The 23601-nt window shown below is 35.4% G+C and overlaps 2 protein-coding genes and 1 pseudogene across 3 annotated transcripts; 1 reads left to right on the plus strand and 2 right to left on the minus strand.

The window, feature by feature from the left end:
* Positions 1-285: 285 nt before the first annotated feature.
* Positions 286-3356, plus strand: LOC113066524 (transmembrane protein 138). 2 transcript variants are annotated; one of them, XM_026238404.1, is made up of 5 exons: positions 286-477; positions 1068-1412; positions 1655-1826; positions 2670-2745; positions 2821-3356. In XM_026238404.1, exons 2-5 carry the CDS (start codon positions 1285-1287, stop codon positions 2931-2933), a joined length of 489 nt encoding a protein of 162 aa, XP_026094189.1. In that variant the 5' UTR covers positions 286-477; positions 1068-1284; the 3' UTR covers positions 2934-3356. The 2 variants fall into 2 exon arrangements, with proteins under 2 accessions (XP_026094189.1, XP_026094188.1); XM_026238403.1 differs by having other exon boundaries at positions 286-1412.
* Positions 3357-4678: 1322 nt separating this feature from the next.
* On the minus strand, positions 4679-6466 carry LOC113066525 (transmembrane protein 258). Its single transcript, XM_026238405.1, has 4 exons — positions 6376-6466; positions 5776-5885; positions 5543-5671; positions 4679-4838 (listed from the first exon to the last, which is right to left on the minus strand). The coding sequence occupies exons 1-3, from the start codon at positions 6376-6378 to the stop codon at positions 5545-5547; spliced, it is 240 nt and encodes a 79-aa protein (XP_026094190.1). The 5' UTR covers positions 6379-6466; the 3' UTR covers positions 4679-4838; positions 5543-5544.
* Positions 6467-8735: 2269 nt separating this feature from the next.
* The window catches only part of LOC113066526 (myelin regulatory factor-like), a 34681-nt pseudogene continuing 19815 nt past the window's right edge, over positions 8736-23601 (minus strand).

The raw sequence follows: 23601 nt of genomic DNA on the forward strand, positions 1-23601 counted from the left end.
AAAAAACACTCATTTGAGTTTTAGAAGCAAAAAACTTTCTTTATATAATATATATATATATTATTTTTGTTTTTGTGTCCAAATAATTAATGAGGCTGCATTTATAAACGTATTCACATAAACACACAATAAAAAAACACACAAAGAGTGTAAGGTTATATATATTTAATATGTATTAGAAAAAAACTGAAATGTTTATTATTTTAATATATACTTTTACATATTTATTTTACACCTATATTTCAGTCTTTACGGTAACCGGACTTCTGAGCCGTTGCTATGGGAGACGCGTCTGCGCTCGTGCTCAAACAGCTCAAATCAGAAACTCTCCGCTACAATCACAAGAAATCAGGATGATTTTACCATCCACACGGAAGATTGTATGATTCATAGGGATTTTGTGGAGACGACTTGCGTGACACGTTCGGACTCGCACGGGTTTAAAGGCGAGCGGAAGATTAAAGCTGTGTACTTTTGGTTAGCAGTTAGCATTCTTAGCTGTTAAATCTCTTGATCAGAGTAAACAAACAGTTCATGGGTCTGGTTTGAAGTAGTTTCGCTCTAAAAACGGATTAAATTTATTATATATTCTTGTTTTTAATATTTAATTGCACTTGTTGATTTCCCTATCTGTACCCTTGTTGGCAAACAGTAACGTTAAACCCTCAACATGATAGATAGATAGATAGATAGATAGATAGATAGATAGATAGATGGTGAACACAGATTTCACAGGAGCAGCAGTTAATCTGGTGCCTTGTGTCATTAAACACAATCGAGTTAGTTCATTAGGACTGAAAGCACAGTCTGGATGTGTCACAGTGTTGAGAGAAGCTGGTTAATCTGGCTGTTCTGAATCAGACAGAGATTAGAGATGTCCAGAGCGTCTCATCTCCTCCTGCACTCGCTCAAATTAACCCCTAATTATCCCCTGAGTGACCTGCTGCTCTTCCTGTGCAACACACGCTGAAGGAGACAGATTCAACACATACAGATATTCAGAAAGAGTTAGTTAGCTAGCTGAACGCTTTTCTGACGTGATTTGGTCTTTTCTGTAATCCGTTCAGGAGGAACATCAATATTTACTCGTCATGGCTGGTGCCAGGATTAAACGGCCAGTGGAACAACTCCAGCGATTGTCCTCGCCGTCCTTTGGTTTCTCACGGAGGAGTGAGATGGATTCTCCTCGATATAATCACAAGGAGATGAGCTCCACGTCACACGTCTGCTGAAGCGTTTCATATGTTGGTGTAGTCTTCCAGTAGATCCTGGATCACTGCAGATATGCTCCAGACCAATAACTACTCACTGGTGCTGCTGACCCAGCTGGCACTGTTGACCTTTGACCTGTTCGTCAACTCCTTCAGTGAACTGCTGCGGGCCGCGCCGGTCATACAGCTCGTGCTCTTCATGTGAGGAGTTACAGATCTCTCATCAACTTACAGTATTCATAGCATCAGTCTGATTAGCTCAATATTGATAGCAGATCATATTTAGAAAATGAGCAGTGTTTTATGCCATATTTAAAAAAATATTACATGTTCTTGAACAAACAGGTGAAAATGCAGATGAAATGCTAAAATGCAAACCTTGAATGCAATGCAATCAAAGCAGATGCATTAATGTTTTCTAATGATTTGTGTTCTTTGTGCAGAATTCAGGACATCGGCATCCTGTTTAACGTGATCATCATTCTTCTCATGATGTTTAACACATACGTGTTCCAGGTGGGGCTGGTGTCGCTGTTACTGGAGCGCTTCAGAGCGCTGCTGATAGTGTCTGCGCTCTACCTGACCCTCAGCATCAGCTTTCACTGCTGGGTCATGGTGTGTACACACACACACACACACACACACAGATTATTACTAGGTCCTACATGGAATCTGTGAGCACTGAAAGTCATTTGTAAAATTCTATCAATCCCTTCAAATCGCTGCTGTTCTTTTGCAGAAAATGATCATTGTATAATATTAAAATTAAAGATAAAATAAATTCATAAAATTATTCACGTTTCACCTTAAAATAATTGTGCTAAAATTGTACAGAAAATTATTATAGTATAATATAAAATAGAAAATATTTATAATGTCTCCAAAGTAGATTTGTACTACTAAAATAGTCTTTTTGTTCAGTTCAAGTTTAAATCATTCTCCTGAAATGTTGTATAAAATTGTTATTATTATTATAATACATCAATGAAAAATTTTAAAGACATAAAAATCTGTTATTTGTAAAATTTTGTAAAAATAATGTCAAAATTGATTCTTTACATGCTTTTCGAAAATGCTTATATTTCCCTTTATTGTGTTCTATCCCATGTTTAAATCAATTCTGCCTAAAAACTAGCAGAACATTATTATTATTGTATAATATATAAATACAAATGTGTTCAAAACTGATTGCATTTCTAAAATACTCCCGTTTCCTTATTCTGTTCTTTGCCAATGGTTAAAGCCATTCTTCTGAAACGATAATTGTATGATATATAATAAAACAGTAACATTTCTATATACATATGTTTTTCTAAAATACTTTAATTTCTCTTTATTCTCTTAATTTCTAGTTTCTATCCATTTTGCTGAATTATTTTTATTTTTTGTATAATAGATGCATTAAAAAATGATTAATATTGCATTCAAAAATGCTTCTTTCTGGTGTTTTCCCGTCAGAACCTGAGGTGGATGGAGTCCAGTGGGTTCGTGTGGACAGACGGTCTGCAGGTTCTCTTTGTGTTCCAGAGACTGGGTAAGCCGTCCGTCGGACGTTAGCCAAACCCCCAAAAGTTAACCCTTGCCTGTTACTGGTTTTGTATCTCCCCAGCTGCTGTGTTGTATTACTACTTCTACAAACGCACGACGGAGTACCTGGGAGACCCCAGACTTTACGAAGACTCCCCGTGGCTCCGAGATGCATTCGCTAGAGCGCCACAGTGAAACCAACCCAGAATGGTGCACGAGGAACCTTAACGTTGTGCAATACAAAGCATTTCAGGAAACTGAACGGAGCGAGCCCCGCCACCTTAAAACAAACTTAAAACTGTAGGAAAGAGCCAAGATGGCTTCTGTGGTGCACACGGGCCAATGGAGAGATCACATTCTGTGTTTTTAATGATTGAAGCATAAGACGTCTGAATGTCTCTAAACAGATCTTAGGTGTAAAGCTAGTTATCATAAATTGCTTCTCACCTGTTCAGCATATTTCCAGTAAATTATGGACGGAGCATTAACAAAGTGCCTCAGTGTTCACCCAACACTGCACAAAGTGAGTGAACAGCAGAGCGTCAGTGCACTTGTTATGCTGTAATAGAGATCATATTCTTCTGGTGTTGTACTAATAAACATTTTCCACCGGCCTGATTCATGTCTCTGATGCTGTCTCAGGCCATCCCAGATGTAAATGAGTTTGTATTTCATCAGACCCATTTGAAGAAAGCAGAAAATGAAAACCTGTGAAGCGGAAAGCTGCATGTTTGTTAGAAATAAATCCAACATCAAGGCGTTTAAACCGGCGCTTTCTGCTGAAATAGTTATCTCGTCTGAATCAGGAGAGAAATATGCTCAGATCAAGCACTGTTTACTGGAGAAAACGGTCCAACACATTTGAAAACAAATATGTGGGTGGATTTTGATGTGAGAGAACAACAGGAGATGGACTTCATCACTGGAGAAATCTTTATTATGGACTCATATTTTGGCCAGAAGCAACGGTTTCAAGTTAAAACATACCATAGACGGATTGTGTTGTTCTAGCATCACAAGATATTTACTGAAGGACTGGATTACTTGTGATGTTTTTATCAGATGTTTAGACTCATTCTGACGGCACCTATTCACATCCATTGGTGAGCAAGTGATGCAATGCTACATTTCTCCAAATCTGATCAAATTTTCTTTTATTTGTCATGGCATATGGCTGTAGTTGCTTTATCTCGGAGATCTCCACACTGACAGACTTGTTTTATTCTGGTCAGTCAGATTAAGCTTGGATTGGGGTTTTACGCTCTATAAACCGCCTGCAAGACACAAATAGAAAGCTATGTTTTAAAATAAATCAGAGGATGAACACAAGGGACAACCTGTTGTTAATTAGGAAACGGAACAATAGATAAAAAAATTAATATGTTCTCGCTCTCAACCATCCAAGATGTAGGTGAGTTTGTTTCTTCATCAGATTTGGAGAAATGTAGCATTGCATCAGTTGCTCACCAATGGATGTGAATGGGTGCCGTCAGAATGAGAGTCCAAACAGCTGATAAACACATCACAATAATCCACAGCACTGCAGTCCATCAGTAAATGTGCGTGAAGCAAAAAGCTGCATGATTGTAAGAAACAAATCAATAATTAATCAGATCAAGCACTGTTTGTCGATAAAGCACTTAAGACATAATGCAGTCAAGACATGACTGAAATATTCAATTTTTTTTGTATAATATATGTTCGCTATTAAAATATTTTAATTACATAATATCTTATTGTTTTTTTAAAGCATGGAATAATTGAATGTGAATTGAACATACATTTACACAGTTCTTTATTCAGCGATACTTTAATACAATGTGACTTAAATGAGGTTAAACAATAAAAAAAATCTAAATACAGAGATTTAAATAAAGAAAATAATCCTCGAGAATGAAAACATGTCTAACAGTGGACACATCAATAAAAACCAAGAATCGTTTTTGATTTTCTAACAAAAACAAGTTTTATTTGTGAAATATTAAGCCACAATCCCATCATGCCAGTGCAAACCCCCAGCGCTTCAGTGCTGAAGCCTGAAGTCCCAGAAAACACCTTCTGATCACCTTGGAATGTTTCCTGTACATGTCATCCCACAACCTGACAAACACAAATACAACAAATATAATAAACAGAAATCATGTCCAGTCCGGGAAATTCAGGGACTGTAAATACAGTCATTTCAAGGATAATATATATGAACCGATCAAGTTACAGACAGAGTTTATATACTTAACTAAAACCATAAACAAACAAAAAAAAAAAAGAGGAAATCTTTTTATAAAAAACTAAAAAAAGGTTTTTTTTGTATTTTAAACTGGTTTACTAAAATACAACTGAATTAAAAATTTATAAAAAAATGACACATAAATGAAAAATAAAGACAAAACTAGTAAAACTTCACCAAAAATTAAAATACAAATGATAAATTAAAACTAATGTATGGAAGCCTGTTTCTCCTGTTTTTGTTAGATGTTAGCCAAAATCATCACAATTAAAAGAACCAAAGATTTAAACTACTTCAGTCTGTGTGCAGTGAATTTATTTAATACACAAGTTTCACAATTTGAGTTGAATTACTGAAATAAACTTTTCCTCAACATTCTAATTTATAGAGAAGCACCTGCATACACACACACACACACACACACACACACACACAGACTTTTCTCCTCCCACCTGCACATTTATCTCTCAAGATTCTGACTTCTTGTGTGATATAAACCCAGAGATGCATGAAGTAGTAGTTTGAACAGTGAGGCCGCAATTATCTTGATCCCATAAATGCAAAAAAAGTCACTCACTTTCAGACATAAATGCCGACCCACAGTAAGAGGAACAGAACGCCGAAGCCCATGAAGAGCGAAGCCACCAGAGAAATCAGCAGCTCTTTGTACAGATCTCGCGTGTACTTCGTGGACGTCACTTCATATCTGACCGAGAGTCAAGGATGCAAATATACAAACACCTTTTCAGCTTCAGGTTACAGTCATATTTCTGATTCCTAAAATGCAGTTCTGTTGGTAGAGAAGGATACACAAAGAACCAGGCGGTGAAGAACATGCCGATGGCCATCAGTACTACAGTGAGGTGAGGAAACACTGCAGGGTTCACTGGACTGGTGTATCTAGTCATGGCTTCCAGCTCCTGCACAGAAAACCAGTCACACACTTACTGAACATCTGACATCAGACACCTGGACATGTCCAACAATGTGCTAAACAACACATAACAGCTAGAAAACCAACAGTAAACATGACATCAAGAGGCTGGAAAGAACAGGCGTGTAAAAGTGCTGAACTGAAATTGATTACTGATAACTAAGAGACATCATTTATAAACAAATACGGTATGGTGTAACCTAAATTTAAATACTTCTCTCTGCATAACAACTATTGTATGTTCAGATCAAGTATCATGTATATATAAACATGTATATTATATTTTGTACAACGTTAATATCTGTCTGGAGTGCAAAGAAGGATTCAGCTAACTGTTGCTAACGGCTAAAGCTACCAAACTGAAGCAATTTAATAAGACAGATTCGATTAGAGAATATACTAGACGCGCTATTTAGAGATTCAAGTAATTTCTGGACTCTCTATAGTAATTTGCTGTAAAATGATGCGTAATTTACCATCGTGTGACAGGTGAAGACAAAATTTGTCAGACCGCAAAAGGAGCAAAACAGCCACGTAAGTGAAGAGTGACCGGAAGAGGAGTGACTCACAGCACAATACAAAATAAGAGTCTCAACGATCCATAGAACGACATTTATTTGTAAATAATATATATATTTTTTTAATTTATTTATGTATGTGGTTGTATTTTCATATGGCTCTAACACAAAGACGAATTTAAATTTAGTATCCAGAATTTTTATTTATGCATCATGCTTGCATGCATTTGTATTATGACATCAGTACACATACATGTCAAAAAAGTCAGACAAATTATGCAGACGAACTAAAAATAACGATTATGTATCAATATACAACAGAGGCTTTCAGAAAGCTCAGAGAAAGAATTGGAAATGAAAAAATGTATCATAAACACAATAATGAATAAACAGTTTTTAATATTTTAGGTCTTACAGGGCTTATGTCAATAAAGATAATAAAAATAAGAAAATATTTTTGTGTCAGTGATAAACGGTATATTTCACCCCCCCCCCCCCAAAAAAAAGATATTTTAAAAAGTAATGTATTTAATCAAATTTGTTATGATTAACATAGAACAAGCTAATCATAAATGTAGGTCAAACATGCTATGAAACGAATCTAATGACGAGTAAAAAGAACAGAAATAAAGTTGTACATAATGAAATATGAGTTATAACAAATAATAAAAACCAAACTGAATTCTCACAAGAACATTTAGAAGAGTTTTCATATATTACAGAGTTTTAAATGCCACAGATAACATTAGAAGAACAATATTTACAGTGCATAGTTTGCAAGTGCTTCCACAAGAGGCTGGTTTATTCATGACAGAATATGTGATGCTCCCAATGATTTTTTAAAAATAGCCATATATTAGATTTCTAAAGATCATTTCAAATGTTTAATATTCAGATTCAGTATCATGCATTAGTATGGCATTATGGAAATTTTAGTGCACAAAATTTTTAGTTAACACTCCTGGTTCTCTTCTTGATTTGACCACGACAAACATGATCACATATTACCCAGCCGTACAAAGACTACATTATGGCTTTCCTTACTGCTTTAAAATATTCAAACAGTATCTAGTACATCAAAATGTATGGTATACAAGGATAAGAAACAAACAAAGACAGTAAGACTCAAAATATGGTGTTGAAATGTACATAGTCCTGGATTACATGAAAGTCATTTTTCTTCTTGAAAGACTGATATTAGTTTTGTTGTTTAGAAACACTGAAAGTTTAGGAAATTGTCTGACAAAACCTGTGAAAAACAACAGAGATCCGCTCTAATTTTGAACACAATCATTAGTTATGGCTTAAAGCATAGTATGTAGAGCAGCATACTACGTGAATTCAAAACAATGCATTAAAAATGAAAGAATATACACTGTAAAAGAAGGAAAAGGAAAGAATAAAATAAAGTCAAAACTCAATTTGCAGTGTTTCCTGACAGGTGTTTAAGATCCAGTGTTTGCTGTCGGTTCCAGTGAGAAGTCTATCCAGTTTAACAGAGACATCCAGTGACTTTTAGACAAATCCAGTAGTTGCTTTTATGGCTCCTGCTTTATTTTTATACACTGCTTTCTTTATATCTGTATCTTAACTGTTTCTCTCCAGTGAATGCGACAGCAGAACTGAGGCCTTTAACATAAAGACTCTGCCTGTTTATTATTAATAATAAAATCCTTCATAGTGTTGTACAGTAGTTATGAGGAGTTTAACAAAAAATGAGGTAAACAACCTAATTTGTGTCTCATTAATAATGAGCTGGTGCAGTTAAAGCCATATCCAGTGTATAAATAGTCAGAGACCAAGAAAAATAAAAAGACTTGCATGCAGATGGTTCACTGTAAAGACTTGCATTAAGAATGAAAATGAATGCTTCTTGGCAGATTTGGAGAAATTTAGCATTAGCCATCAGAACGAGAGATTTCTTGCCAAAAATATCGTTCTGATGGCTATGAATCCATAATAACAATTCATCTAGTGATAAAGTCCTGTTGTTGTCTTACATCAAAATCCAGAGAGATATTTGTTTATAATGGTTTTCAATTGTAAACGGTGCCTGATATGTGCATATTTCTCTCCCGATTCAGATGATACAATTTCTTAACTGAAGAAAGCATTATTATGAATTATGGACTCATATTTTAGCTGGAAGCGATGGTTTGACATTAAAAGGATGTATTTGTTACATTAACTGATGGACTGGAGTGGTGTGGATTATTGTGATGTTTTTATCAGCTGTATTATAAACTATTATTCTGATGGCACCCATTCACTGTGAGCAAGTGATTTCTCCAAATCAGTTCTTATGAAGAAAAAACTCATCTACAATTTGGATGGCCTAAGGGTGAGTACATTTTCAGCAAATTAAAATTTTGGGGTGAACTATTGCTTCAATATTAAAAAACACATAGAAATGAATGGCATTTAAAGGAAATGCAAATAATGTGCATTGCTGAATCATGCACAAAAGCAAGTTTTAAGAGGGTAAATTTGGTCCTTTTTTATATTTCATGTTGACTGCAAGAGCATTTTATGATATTACAGTCAATTTCACATAAAGACAGAGAGAAAAGACTGCAGAGTGTGAACTCCACCCAAAAGTCACTAACTGGTACCTGTTTATATTACATCCTGGCAAATCAAAAAGACAATGAATATATAAATGTTTGTGTGTATGTGTGCAAGTGTGTATATAAGCAGTAATATATAATAAAGGTTAAGGCTGAGTGATCTCTGAATAATTTTTTTTTTAATGCTAATTTTCTTTTCATCTTGCACAAATATGCCTAGAACAAACACAGATAAGATGTCTTTATCAGCTCACTCAGATAAAACAGTCTTTGAATCTCTGGCGGTGATACGAGTGGACAGAGGAGAAGTTGAAGCTGAATATCATGAACCTTGACGCTGCTTAGCATGTGCTTTGAATGAGGAAACTGTACTCAGAGCACTGCGAGGACACATCGCCATCTTCATTGCTACATCCCGTTTGTCTCTGTAAACAAGAGAGAACAATGGTTAATTTATCAAACATGAAACAGAGTCTTAACCATGCACAATAAAAATGCATGGCAGATCTTTTTCTAATAATACTGTGAAGTCTGATTCATTTTTGTGAACTGATTCTTTTGCACATTCCATGTGAATCAAGCAGTCATTTCTGGTTGGTGTCTGGTCAGGACACATTGAAAGAGCAAGAGATGAACCGTCATGTTTGAAGCTCACTCACTGAATGTGACACTCGAAAATAGTAGGTGACCTCTTGAAAAGGCGTAACAGGAAGTGACCACAGGTGGCTGGTCCCCTGTCAGAAAAGAGGTTTGCATGTTACAAGAGATTTGCAAAGTGCAACATCATAATAAACGGGGACCAGTAATCTCACCGCTGTATAAGCGCTCCGCTCTAGTGAGAAAGAAGCTTCTGGTTGATTTGGACAAAGTCGCCCCCTGGTGGCTCCACACTGCCACACCCAGACCTCGGAGGATGAGCTTAAAGGACAACAAGAGATCTAAGATGAGTCAGAAGTGCATCAGGGGTGATTCTAGGGTCAGAGGATATTCGGGATTATCCCAGACATCTGTGATGTGTCTGAGGAAATCCACTGATAAAAAAATGTCACCCTTAGGCCATCTTAAAGTTTGTTTCGTCATCAGAACAGGTTTGGAGAAATTTAGCATTACATCACTTGCTCATCAGTGGATCCTCTGCAGTGAATGGGTGCCGTCAGAATTAAGGAAGTGGAAGTGAGGAGGAAGTGTTATTATGGGCACGTATTTTGGACAGTTAAAATGTCTTGATGGATTTGTTTCTTATAAACAGTTTTTGCTCCAAAAGATGTTAACTGCTGGACTGGTGTGGATTATTGTGATGTTTTATTCAGCTGTTTGGACTCTCATTCTGACGGCACCCATTCACTGCAGAGGATCCAAGTGATGGCTCATTTTGTGAACTATTCCTTTTAGGCCTAATTTCTTATAAAACAATTCTCAATATTACTGGAGCAAAAGCCTAAAACTGTGTTTATACTCACATCATGTGCAGAGTAACGGAAGACATAGATGAGTTTCTGTCTCCATTTAGAAACAGAGTGAAGCTGCAAACGAATAAAACGCATCAGCTCAGAAGCCTGAAACATCAGTATAATGTCAGTGAGATATTATACAATCTGAACACACACCTGCAGCTCTCAGACGAGGAACAATCAAGCGTTCTGATCTCCTGATCCATCTCCACAATGTGAAGTTTGCTTAGACATGCTGCTGGATTTCCACCTGTGTATAAAACAAACATTAAAAATTCATAATTTATTTGTGCTGATTTTGATGGAAATATAAGATTGAACAATGTAATGATGGTTTAAATAAATATTTCACGAGACCCTTTTATCTCACAGGAAAAAATAAAATACTTTCTAGTATTAGAGTAAGTAAATTTAATCTATTGAATCTTTTCAATTAACTAAATTATAACTGATTCAGTGAGTGGTTTTATTTCACTTAAATATATTTACGCCAGTCTATGTGAGTCATGTTTCATATATTAATTATATTTTTATATATGTCGGTATATAATGCTATTTATTATCATGCATTATGTTGATAAATGTAACTGGCTAGATTTGTACTTTATTTTTCTTCTTGATTTTAACAGCTGCTCTGATTGAAAAAAAAAAATCACAGACATTGCAGAGAAAATACAGATATTAACTATTGTCAAAGGCAGGTTTATAAATGTAATTAAATATAAAAATGGAACAATAAAAAATATAATTAAAAAATATTTTCAAAATGTAAAAGAAATAATGTTTATTTTTAAGAGTAAAATAATTTAAAGCTACTATAGTAATGATTTATTACTATAGTAATGATAATTAATTATAAAAAGCAATTCAATCTGATTGAAAATAGTTTTCAAAAATTTAAATTAAATGTAATGCATAGTTTTACATAAATAAAGATCTATATTTATATATATATGTGTGTGTGTGTCTGTACCCTGTGTGTTGATACTGCGCTGTCTGCGGGACGGTGGCTGTTGTCCACCAGGCAAGCGTTTGGTTGCTCCGCTCAGCTCTGGAGACTGAGGCGGCCGTTTGCTTTTACTGAGGAACAGAGGAGATGACGTGTGACTCAGGCGGTTCTTGTTCCGGCTGTCTTTGTCCAGTAAGCGAGACTTTGCCTTCTTGTTAATCGTGGCCTGGGTGGGAACGCCAGTGCTGGAGTCTGAGAGAGAGAGAGAGAGAGAGAGAGAGAGAGAGAGAGAAACTATACTGTATAATATGAAAGGAAAGTTTGAATGAGCTCTTTTTGTATTCAATCCAACAAAAAGAGCAGTACAGAGAAGCTTTGATAAGATAATATGACAAGACATCACCGAGTGTCAGTTTACTGATTCATTAATTCAATCATTCATCAAAATGATTTATTGATTCAACCTGAAAGAGAATTCGCAACTCATTTTACTCAAATAATGTGATGCACTTTTTTGAGTGAAACACTGGTCTTTTTAAACAAATGTAGAGTAAGACATGGAATAAAAAAGTGGTTCAATTTCAAGATCAAGGCATAATTGATAATACTTTACTTGAATGCATTATTAAAGTATTCATAATGTGCATTATAATGCATTGTATATTTTCTTTGCATTGTATTACTTAAGTTAGAACGAATTATCATTTTTGCAGATTTGTTACATCGAATATACTTTCTAAAGGTGTAGGAATTAAAATATAAATATTATAATGTATAACATTTATTGTTTAGATTCTACAGTGCATTATAAGGTGTATTTCAATGCATAATAATGCATTTAAATACTTCTTTAATGCATTAAATATAAAAGCTTCAAGTAAAGTGTTACGAAGTCATTTGTTTGAAACTGCTCTGATGGCTATCAATTCACAAACTTTCAGTTTGCCAAAAGTTGTCATTTGTCTGGTGACATTGTTGTCATACCGGGAGTGGATTGGTTGTTGCCTGGCAACAGACTGATAGTGGCTGATTGGTTGGTTGAGGCAGGTGTTGAATGATGACTGGACAACGATGGCGAGGTGGAGTCTGTAAACAGATGATGAATGTCTATGAAACTAATCATCACAACATGCAAATACCACGTGCATTGTTTGAGTGTTTTCTGGCACCTGGGGAGAGAGTGGATGTGGTCACTCTGACAGAGGAGAAAGAAGTCTGAAGAGGCGAACCCACGGCAGAACGAGACCTGCCGAGACAGAGAGAGAAATGATCATATCAGAAAGAAAAAAAAGACTTAATTATCTCAGTTGTTTCTTCCAGATTAAATGACAATAAATGGCTCAATCTTTGCTTAGATTTGCCAAGATATCAGTTTAAATTTAAAAGTCAGAGATCTCAATATGAACCCAAACATTTCTCATCAATCCTCATTTGTCTCCTAAAGGATATTTTGAAACTAGTCTTTCTTTGAAAATATGACTCTATTTTAATCAAACTAATGCAAGCTTGGTGAACATAACACATGCTTCTCGAAAACCTCTGAGCAATACAATTTTCCTTTTTTGGAAAACGTAGGACTGGAAATCTTTCCAGGCTGTATGGGAAGATGAAGTGATAGAGAAACAGAGAGAAAGGAAGTGGACAGCATACCACAGACAAAAGGATGGACAGAATGTGACGGTTGCAGTGAGGAAGGGCGTCCACGAGACGAAGAGAAGGCAGCGGGACGCAGAGCTACAAACGACTCTGAGAGAAATGAGCAGCAGATCAAACGAGAGCATACAGAAATAAAGAGAAAGAGCTCTGAGCATGACGTGGTGACGCTGGTACATACCCCTCAACATCACTTATGCTTCCACGACGTTGAAGATTGAGCACATAGAGGATGGACATGGAGATGACACTACAGAACAGATGATAATGTGCATGAAACACTCAAAATATTCAGTCTATTGTTTGGGGAGAATGATTCCCTCCCTCACCTGAAGGTCATTATGATGACCAGCGCCAGGATGGTGCCCTGCATGAATCTGTGACTCAGGCAGCTCTGCTCCGGGTCGGACCGCTGCAGAAACAACAACAATCATCTCATCTCATCCCATCCAATTCTATTCCATCCCAGTCCAAATTATTCTATTTCTATTACATACCTCTCATCATATACCACCGATTCTGTTCAAATCCTATTCTTTATATTTGTATTCATATCCTATTCTATTAACCTATCCCATTCCATCTGATTCTATTCAATCCTATATGATTTTATTCCATTCCATTTGATTCTATACTACCCAATTTGATTCTGCTTTATTCCATATAGGATTCTATCCCATTCAGTATAATTCTACTCCATTCCCCATGATTTATATCATATATGTTTCTATTCTATTCCATGAGATTCTATCCCATTCAATATGATTATATCTCATCCTACATGATTCTATTGCATTCAATATGATTCTTTCATTTCCAATATGATTAGTCACACAATAAACATCCTATTATTCAAGTATAATTTTAGTAACTGTTTTTATGAAAATCAACAATCTCAACACTGATGTTGTTTTTTTTCACCTGCAATGAGATATATAACATCACATCTCATTTCATTCCATTCCATTATTGTTTTTAACATATTAATATTTTATTAAAGTGGAAGTCTGTTTTTCAATCATACCTTGCTTCCCGGCTTAGCTGTTTTTTTCTTGAGTGGTCCACTTCCTGTTCTGCTAAAATAGCTTCCTGATTGGCTAAAAAAAAATAGAGCATATTTCTTCAGAAATTCTAAATTTGAAAGTAGTCAAACTGATGCATGTGTGAGTGCATGGCTTCATAAACACACACCTGACGGTTCCCCCGCTGACCGTGCTCTTCATGCTGTCTAGTCGGCGCAGCTTTGCCAGCTTTCGGCTCCAGCGTTCAAGTTCGTCAATGCGAGTCTCCAGATTATCAGTGAGTTTGCAGAGCTCCTTCACTGCTCCCACGTTCTCCATAAAGATCCGCTCCTGCAGAATCAAACACACACATGAGAGCGAGGCAGGGAGACTGTGTGTGCATCTGTAAGAATGTGTTTGTGTGCTCATACTTTATTGACCACCAGTAGATTAGGGATGGTCTCTCCGTTAGCACACACCACGTCTCCTCCCTCCTTCACAGCCTCCGGCAGAATCTGCTGGACCTCCTGAGCGATGACCCCTGTAACACACACACACACACACACGCACACACACACACACACACAACCTGTTAGCTGGACACACTAAGTTTCTGTTAACCACTAGTTTTATAGTCCTAACTACTAAATAGTGACTTTAATGTAATCATCCTTTACAAAATATTCTGTACTGGTCACATTTCTATGGAAGGCATTTTCTGCCAAATTTAAATAAATAAATTAAATGATTAAAATGAAAATTAAAACCAGATTAACAATTTCATTACAGAAAACTGTACGCAAAATATGTGACAAAATTGAGAATTAAATTAAATGATTTCATTTTCACAGTGACATCCCTGTCAAATTGAAACATAAAATGCAATTGGTGATTTCACATTTGATTTTCAATACAGTCTCGAGGCAAGACTGCCAATATTAAAATGAAAAGCCAAACGTGAAAAATAAACTCCAAATACAGTTTTTACAAAGCTCTTTATTAACGCTCACGCAATAATGGTGACACAATTCAAATTTAAATGTAAATTTTACTTTTCATTTTAACTCCTCTTTTATTTCACAGTTTTCATTTTCGTTTTCATTTTCAAAGACAACCTGCATGCAAATTCTATGTTAATGAGTGGGTGTGGCTCAATTACGCTGTTACGTGGAGGAGCTAAAATGGCGGTTATGGCCAGTATAGCAGCAGAATTAAACCAGCTAGCAAACATTTCGGATGATGATGAATTCATTTTGCTACGAGTTCAATCTATATTGGATACACTTGGACATTTTGCAGCCGTCACAAACTCCGATGTCGATCCTCGAGTTATAAATAGTCTTAGTGAGGTTGTGCAGTGCCTTCAAGTTCGGTAAAACTGGCAAGATATTCACAGATTCGACTTTTCCGGATCAATAATTCGCGAGCAAAACGTTTTTGGTACACGAATTATGCCTCTTTTTACTCGTAGTGATGTAGTAAACGAGCTACAAGCGAGTTTGCCTGAAAACAAGCTTTCCTCCGCTCTGTACAAAATACGTTGATCTCAATGCGCTGGCGTCTGAGAGACAAGTCCTAAGGGACCGTCTGCAAAGTGCGAAACGCGAAAAAGGTTACTAATAAAATACTTAATAACTTCACAGTAACACACTGTAGTGTCACCAAATTCAGTTCACACATCACTGCTCTCCTGCTGCTTATACTACAATGTTGGTTTTAAAAATAGTTGCTTTTGCACAATTTTACGATTTTTTTTATTATGAAAACGTCAATAACGTTACTGTAAAACACTGTACTTTCACCAAATTCAGTTCACACATCACTGCTCTCCTACTGGTTATACTACAACACTTATATTGAAAATAGTTGCTTTTGCACCATTTTTATGATTTTTTTTATTATGAAAAACAGTTAATAACTTTACTGTAACACACTGTACTTCCACCAAATTCAGTTCAAACATCACTGCTCTCCTGCTGGTTATACTACAACACTCATTTTGAAAGTAATTGCTTTTGCAAATTTTTATGATTTTTTATTATGAAAAATAATTAATTACTTCACTGTTATTGAACATAATAGTTAATAACTTTACTGTAACGCACCTTACTTCCACCAAATTCAGTTCACACATCACTGCTCTACTGCTGTTTATACCACAACTTTGATTTTAAAAGGAATTGCTTTGGCAGATTTTGTATGATTTTTTTTTAAATTATGAACAATAGTTAATAAATGTACTGTAACACACTGTACTTCCACCAAATTCAGTTCACACATAACGGTTCTCCTACTGGTTATGCTACAACTTTAATTTTGAAAATAATTGCGTTGGCACATTTTTTATGATTTTTATTATGGAAAATAAAGTCACCATTATTGAACATAATAGTTAATAACTTTACTGTAACCCACTGTATTTCAACCAAATTCAGTTCACACATCACTGCTCTCCTGCTGGTTTTACAACAACTTTAATTTTGCAAATAATTCCTTTAACAAATGTTTTTTATGAATACTAATTAAGGAAATTTTTTTAATAACTTTACTGTAACACACTGTACTTTCACCAAATTCAGTTCACACATCACTGCTCTCCTGCTGGTTTTACAACAACTTTAATTTTGCAAATAATTCCTTTAACAAATGTTTTTTATGAATACTAATTAAGGAAAATTTTTTTATAACTTTACTGTAACACACTGTACTTTCACCAAATTCAGTTCACACATCACTGCTCTCCTGCTGGTTATACTACAACTTTCATTTTGAATTAATTGCTTTTGCACATTTTTTAGTGTTTCTTATTATGAAAAATAGTTAATAACTTTACTGTAACACACTTTACTTCCACCAAATTCTGTTCACTCATCACTGCTCTCCTGCTGGCTATACTACTACACTCATATTGAAAATAATTGCTTTGTCACATTTTTTATGATTTTTTTATTATGAAAAAAAAAAACCAGCAGGAGAGCAGTGATGTTTGAACTGAATTTGGTGAAAGTACAGTGTGTTACAGTAACGTTATTGACGTTTTCATAATAAAAAAAATCGTAAAATTGTGCAAAAGCAACTATTTTTAAAACCAACATTGTAGTATAAGCAGCAGGAGAGCAGTGATGTGTGAACTGAATTTGGTGACACTACAATGTGTTACTGTGAAGTTATTGAGTATTTTATTAGTAACCTTTTTCGCATTTCGCACTTTGCAGACGGTCCCTTAGGACTTGTCTCTCAGACGCCAGCGCATTGAGATCAACGTATTTTGTACAGAGCGGAGGAAAGCTTGTTTTCAGGCAAACTGGCTTGTAGCTCATTTACTACATCACTACGAGTAAAAAGAGGCATAATTCGTGTACCAAAAACGTTTCTCTCGCGAGTTATTGATCCGGAAAAGTCGAATCTGTGAATATCTTGCCAGTTTTACCGAACTGGGCCAGGACGAGACTCCCCGGAAAATCTGATGTCACTGCACTGCACAACCTCACTAAGACTATTTATAACTCGAGGATCGACATCGGAGTTTGTGACGGCTGCAAAATGTCCAAGTGTATCCAATATAGATTGAACTCGTAGCAAAATGAATTCATCATCATCCGAAATGTTTGCTAGCTGGTTTAATTCTGCTGCTATACTGGCCATAACCGCCATTTTAGCTCCTCCACGTAACAGCGTAATTGAGCCACACCCACTCATTAACATAGAATTTGCATGCAGGTTGTCTTTGAAAATGAAAACGAAAATGAAAACTGAAATAAAAGAGGAGTTAAAATGAAAAGTAAAATTTACATTTAAATTTGAATTGTGTCACCATTATTGCGTGAGCGTTAATAAAGAGCTTTGTAAAAACTGTATTTGGAGTTTATTTTTCACGTTTGGCTTTTCATTTTAATATTGGCAGTCTTGCCTTGAGACTGTATTGAAAATCAAATGTGAAATCACCAATTGCATTTTATGTTTCAATTTGACAGGGATGTCACTGTGAAAATGAAATCATTTAATTTAATTCTCAATTTTGTCACATATTTTGCGTACAGTTTTCTGTAATGAAATCGTTAATCTGGTTTTAATTTTCATTTTAATCATTTAATTTATTTATTTAAATTTGGCAGAAAATGCCTTCCATACATTTCACCCCATTTTTAAAAGGAGAAAATAAAAAATCATTAACAAACTAAAACTTTAAAAATAAATGTTTTTGATAATTGAAATAAAGCTGATGTAAAAAAAAAATCTAAATATTCGATTTTTTTTTTTTTTTTTTACTAAAATGACTAAAACTAAAAAAAAAAGAAAAATGAAGCCAAATAGAACAAAATACCTGAAAACTGAAAATATAAAAATAAAAATCGAATTCAAAAGAGTACTATAAACAATACTAAAATAAAGACTTATTTTGCATTAATTTCAGTAAAACTATTTTTTATTTTTTTCAATTTAACATCATTTTCATCACAGCCAAGCATATTTTCACCAACACGAGTTATCATTACCGTCCAGATACAGTGATGACACATTTTTTAATTTGAATTTTAGGGTGAAATATCACCCCGATCGGGAATTTAAACTGGGATTGATCTGTGGGGACAGTACCAGTCTCAGAAGTGGCATCAATGCCCACGGTGGCTGCAAACTCAGGCTTATACTGATAGTGCACCAGCCTCATTTGGGAAATCCTCCTCAGGTTATCAGTGGTGTCCACCTGGAGAAAGAGAAAAAGAATGAGAGATACCTGTGGACTGTAAATGAATAAACGAATGCAGCTAAATTATTACAATATGAAAACATGACATTTGTGCCATTAAAAATGTTTTTATAGTGGTCCAATGTTCTTAATTGTCAAAACGGTCCTATAGCATGTGTAAAGAGAGATATGCACACACATACCTCCTTTACATTCTCCTTGGCTCTAATATCAGAAGGGTGCACAAGGGAACCCATGACCTTCACATTGCCATGGATAACCAGAGCCTCATCCGGCCGGTCTGTATTGATGCCCACCCGGCCGTGATGGTACACCGAGTCCTGCAGCTGCCCTCTCTGCCACAACACTTCACTGTCACTCTCAAACTGACCCGGGTTAGACGCCTGAGAGACAGAGAAACAAAGAAGGAAAGACAGGATTAAGTAACAGAACAATGATTTAAGTAACCGGCTGAGAAGGGAAGGTGTTACTGCAAATTCAATTGCCTTACACGTAAAGCTTCAAATAAATATTTCGCACACAATTAAGATTGATGATGTCTTCAGAAGTTTTATTTCTCAATTAGAATAAACATTTAAAAAGTGGCATCGCAGAAACTATTACTAAGACAAAAGTAAATCAAATGCAAATGCAACAAGTAATAGTGATAGGTCAGAGATGGATGGCACACAGAAACAAGTTGTGATTGGAGGAGGTCGATCAGACAGATCTGACCAGACTGACAGCGGTTACCCTGACGATGATCCTCTCGGAGACTTGAGCCGCCACAGTGTAGCTCTGACTGTGACAATGAGCCTGAAGAGCAACCACCAGCATGAAGTACCTACACCAAATACACATGCAAGCGTTTTTAATGAAAAACCATAAGAGGATTAGAGGGATATTATGTGTTATTTTCATCTTGTGGTATATCAGTATCGACGGTATTTGGAGAAATGTAGCATTGCATCACTTGCTCCCCAATGGATCCTGTGTAGTGAATGGGTGCCGTCAGAATGAGAGTTCAAATAGCTGATAAAAACATCACAAGTAATCCACTCCAGTCCATCGATTAACGTTTTGTGAATTGGAAAGCTGTGTTTTTAAGAAACAAATCCATCATCCACATTTTAACTTTAAACCATTGCTTCTGACCAAAACACGAGTCCATAATCAACAAAAATGCTTCCTCCAGTGAAAAAAAATCCATCCCTGTTGTCCTCTCACATCAAAATAGACTGACATATTTGTTAAGATCTCTTTCGGACTATTTTTGCTTGTCAACTTTGGTTGACTTGTGCATATTTCTCTCCTGATTCAGACGATATGTTTTTTTTTTCATGGGATAAAGCAATATTATGGATAGAGGTTTTTATGGATTTTACTCCACAAGTCTTTAACTGATGGACTGGAGTGGTGTGGATTATTGTGATGTTTTTATCAACTGTTTAAACTCTCATTCTGACGGCACCCATACACTTCCAAATCTCCAAACACATTTACATCTTGGATGGCCTGAGGGGGCAGTGAAATAGTTGTAAATAAATCTAGTTAGCATTATTTTATCATGGTTATATTTCATACCTCTGGTCAGGGTTCGGCTTGCCTTTCTTTCTCATGTTATTAGCTGTGGTCTCACTGAAATGGAGACGTCCCACCGTTACTTTGGTCACCTGCTCCGGCGGCAATGTCACTCTATAAAACAAATAGTTTACATTTATGTCACAGGCCACCTCAAATCCACACTCTTAACACATAATATTAGTAAATATGGTGTAAAACTTACAACACTGGTTTAAAAGGTCTTTTGCTCCGGTCAGACTGTGACTGTTCCACATTAATGGACTGATTCATCGCTTCCAGCTGGAAGACACACAGATAAAACATGCTAGAACAGGCAAGAGTTTATAGACAGTAGTGAAATGTTTTCTGGTTGTTTGGCTCACCTTGACCCCATTGAGTTTCAGGTAAAAGCATTCAATGGGCTGTAGCCCCTCACTGGTCTTGACATATTTGGGATCTCCTGGCATCCCGATGTACACGGTCACTTGGAAGTGGTTCTTCTTCTGACACACAAATGCATCATCAGCCAGGGAGAAGTTAAACCCCTTATCTGCGTCCACCCTATATGTAGGCATCGGACTGGAGAGGCAGAAAGAGAAAACTAAAATTGCATGAAGAAGAGAGGGGTTGTAAAATATCTTTGTTACATCTATAAGAGGGAAAAATACCTAAATGAAAGTATATTATGATTTTTTTCTAATATTATTTAGATGATTTTAAAGATGATTTAGATACATTTTAAGATTACTGTCAAAAACAATATCAGTATCAAAATCTATTTCTAAATATATATATTTTTAATGTATTATATGTTATATATTAAATCATATAATATTTAAAATACATGTTAATTATTATAACTAATAATTATTTATTATCTAGTTTATTTTTTAGAAATAACTATTAAATAAATGAAAGTGATTACATTCAATCTATGTACTACAATAGTTCGGTGGTGTACATATTTATTTTTTTATTTTTTTACATGATCTGTTGACACAAAAAATATTTAATATTTAAGTTTAGTAATGAATATTGATGTCATTGATTTTCTGTTAACTAAAATAAAATACAAATGTAATCCTATATATATCACTATCAATGTTTTCAAAATAACTTTATCTGTTATTTTTATATTACAATTATATATATATATATATATATATATATATATATATATATATATATACACACACACACACACACATTCAAGTATGTAAAATATAATAAATAAAATATTTTTATTTTATGAATAATTATTAACATAAATTTTAATTATTTTGTAAAATCCACAAGTTTTTTGTATGTAAATGTATAAAAATGTATGTAGAAATTAATTTTCATTAGTGCTGTCAAAATTAGCGCGTTAACGCATTCGATTAATTTGAAATATTTAACGCGTTAAAAAAAAATAACGCAATTAACGCGGTTGCAGTTTTTTTTATTTCCAGTTGTGGCCTATGTGTGTTCAACGTGCAAAGAAATATGGATAAGACCAAGGAAGGACTTTTAGACGGAAAGTTTCAGTATAAAACTCTGCCGGATTACTCTTCAGTCTGCCACAAGAAACATTACTCTTCATTTAGTCTGCCACAAGAAACAGCAACATTAAAATCATGAACTCAAATGTCATTGTTTAAAAAAAAAAAAAAAAAAAAAAAAGACTGTTGTAACAGTGCGTAAATCAGACCTTTCTGTAACGCTAACGTTAATAAGCTTAAACGAAAATATTATGTAGCGGAGTATTTTTTGTACACAGTGCCGCGAACTGTCAATCACTCCTGTGCACGTGCATCACTGTCCTCCTCGCAGCTGCAGCAACTTGCGCTCTCTCTCTTCATCAAGCTTTAAAACAAAAAGAGGACAAAAAGATCATATTGTCTTTGTGCATAGGCTATAGATTAATTAGATAAATGAATATCTAAATTTGTGCCTTGCCGTCTACGGTATTTTTTTAGAACTTAGAAAAAAGATGCTGCAGCCAATGAACAGCCAGCGGGGGCTGCAGGGCGACTCAACCTCCGCAGACAGTTTTTAATGTTTATCAGACAATAAATACTCAAGATTTTGCTTTAGTATAACTCACAACGAGTTTTCACACACCTTCTCCGGCCACGTTGAGTTGTTGACACTTAACAGTGGGAAAAGCGAAACATGCGCTATTCACTTGTATTATTTAAGGGTGAATGGGTAATGTAGTTTCTGCTCTGGGTGGGATGAATTAGGAAGCTTGCATTGTGAAGGGCGCTCTGAAAATCGGCAGTGAAGGTAAAAACCTCTATTAAAACAGATGTCCAAATGAGCGTACCGGTACGCTACAAGCATGTTCTGGGCGACCACTGAGTACCAGTGCGTACCGGCCCACTTAAAGCACTGGCAATGACTATACTTTGGAATTTTTTTGCAGTCCACTTAGAATTCAACATGGAAATCATTTTTTTTTTATTGGCATTGATTGTTTTGAAATTCAAATAGTACTTACATGCCTGTGTTTTTATTTCTGTAATAAATATGGCTTTCAAGCCAACAGTTAATTTGGAGGATATTGATGGTTTATTGCAGGTATGTTGTTTACATGAGAAAATCTGTTACAAGTTAAACAAAAATTCCAATAAACAATCATATTTTGAATTTAAATAGTTTCTTTGTCTTGAGTTTACATTAATTATTTAAATTTTACATTTACATATCCAAAAAGTTTCAGTCTTTAAATTGCGATTAATCGCGATTAATCGCGATTAATTTTAAAAAATTGTGCGATTAATTAGTTAATTTTTTTTAATCGATTGACAGCACTAATTTTCATATGAAATTATTTCTATTCATCACAACAATTACAGAATGACCCATGTTCTAAATTCTAAAAAGACTATATGGTGGTTCAAAACTCAAAGTCATGCCACTTGTGCTTGCTCTTTCTCTCTCTGTTCATCCTCATTCCTCTTGTAAGCCAGATCTCTGCTCTCGCTCTCACTCCTACACGCTGTTCACCTCATAGGAATTCCCTGGCCTCTGCCATCTCTCTCTCTTCTGGTTCTTTTAGTACAGCCTGATACCTCCCTCCCTATACCCCATTAAATCCCAAACACACACTCTCGCCCTCAATGCATTTCTCATGGCTTTGTCATAAATCTAAATGCAGAGGTGGATAACTCCAAGGCAGCACCCACAGTTCTTTCCCACTGGAGTCGTATAATGTAGTCCATTTGTTCTGCTGGTGCGGCTGCCACTTTATACACTGGTAGTTTGGATCCAGGTATGAGTTTTCTGCATCCTGCATTAAACCTGTGAAAGCATGGACACGTTTACGTCA

The sequence above is a fragment of the Carassius auratus genome, chromosome 50, assembly GCF_003368295.1.
Source record: "Carassius auratus strain Wakin chromosome 50, ASM336829v1, whole genome shotgun sequence".
Taxonomy (NCBI): Eukaryota; Metazoa; Chordata; class Actinopteri; order Cypriniformes; family Cyprinidae; genus Carassius; species Carassius auratus.

Coding starts and splice junctions, on each gene's coding strand:
- LOC113066525 (XM_026238405.1), bottom strand. Junction 5,672..5,775: donor TTCACCGCCTGGTTCTTTGT/GTATCCTTCTCT, acceptor ACTCTCGGTCAG/ATATGAAGTGACGTCCACGA.
- LOC113066524 (XM_026238403.1), top strand. CDS start 1,285: ATGCTCCAGACCAATAACTACTCACTGGTGCTGCTGACCCAGCTGGCA. Junction 1,413..1,654: donor ATACAGCTCGTGCTCTTCAT/GTGAGGAGTTAC, acceptor TTCTTTGTGCAG/AATTCAGGACATCGGCATCC. Junction 2,746..2,820: donor CTTTGTGTTCCAGAGACTGG/GTAAGCCGTCCG, acceptor GTATCTCCCCAG/CTGCTGTGTTGTATTACTAC.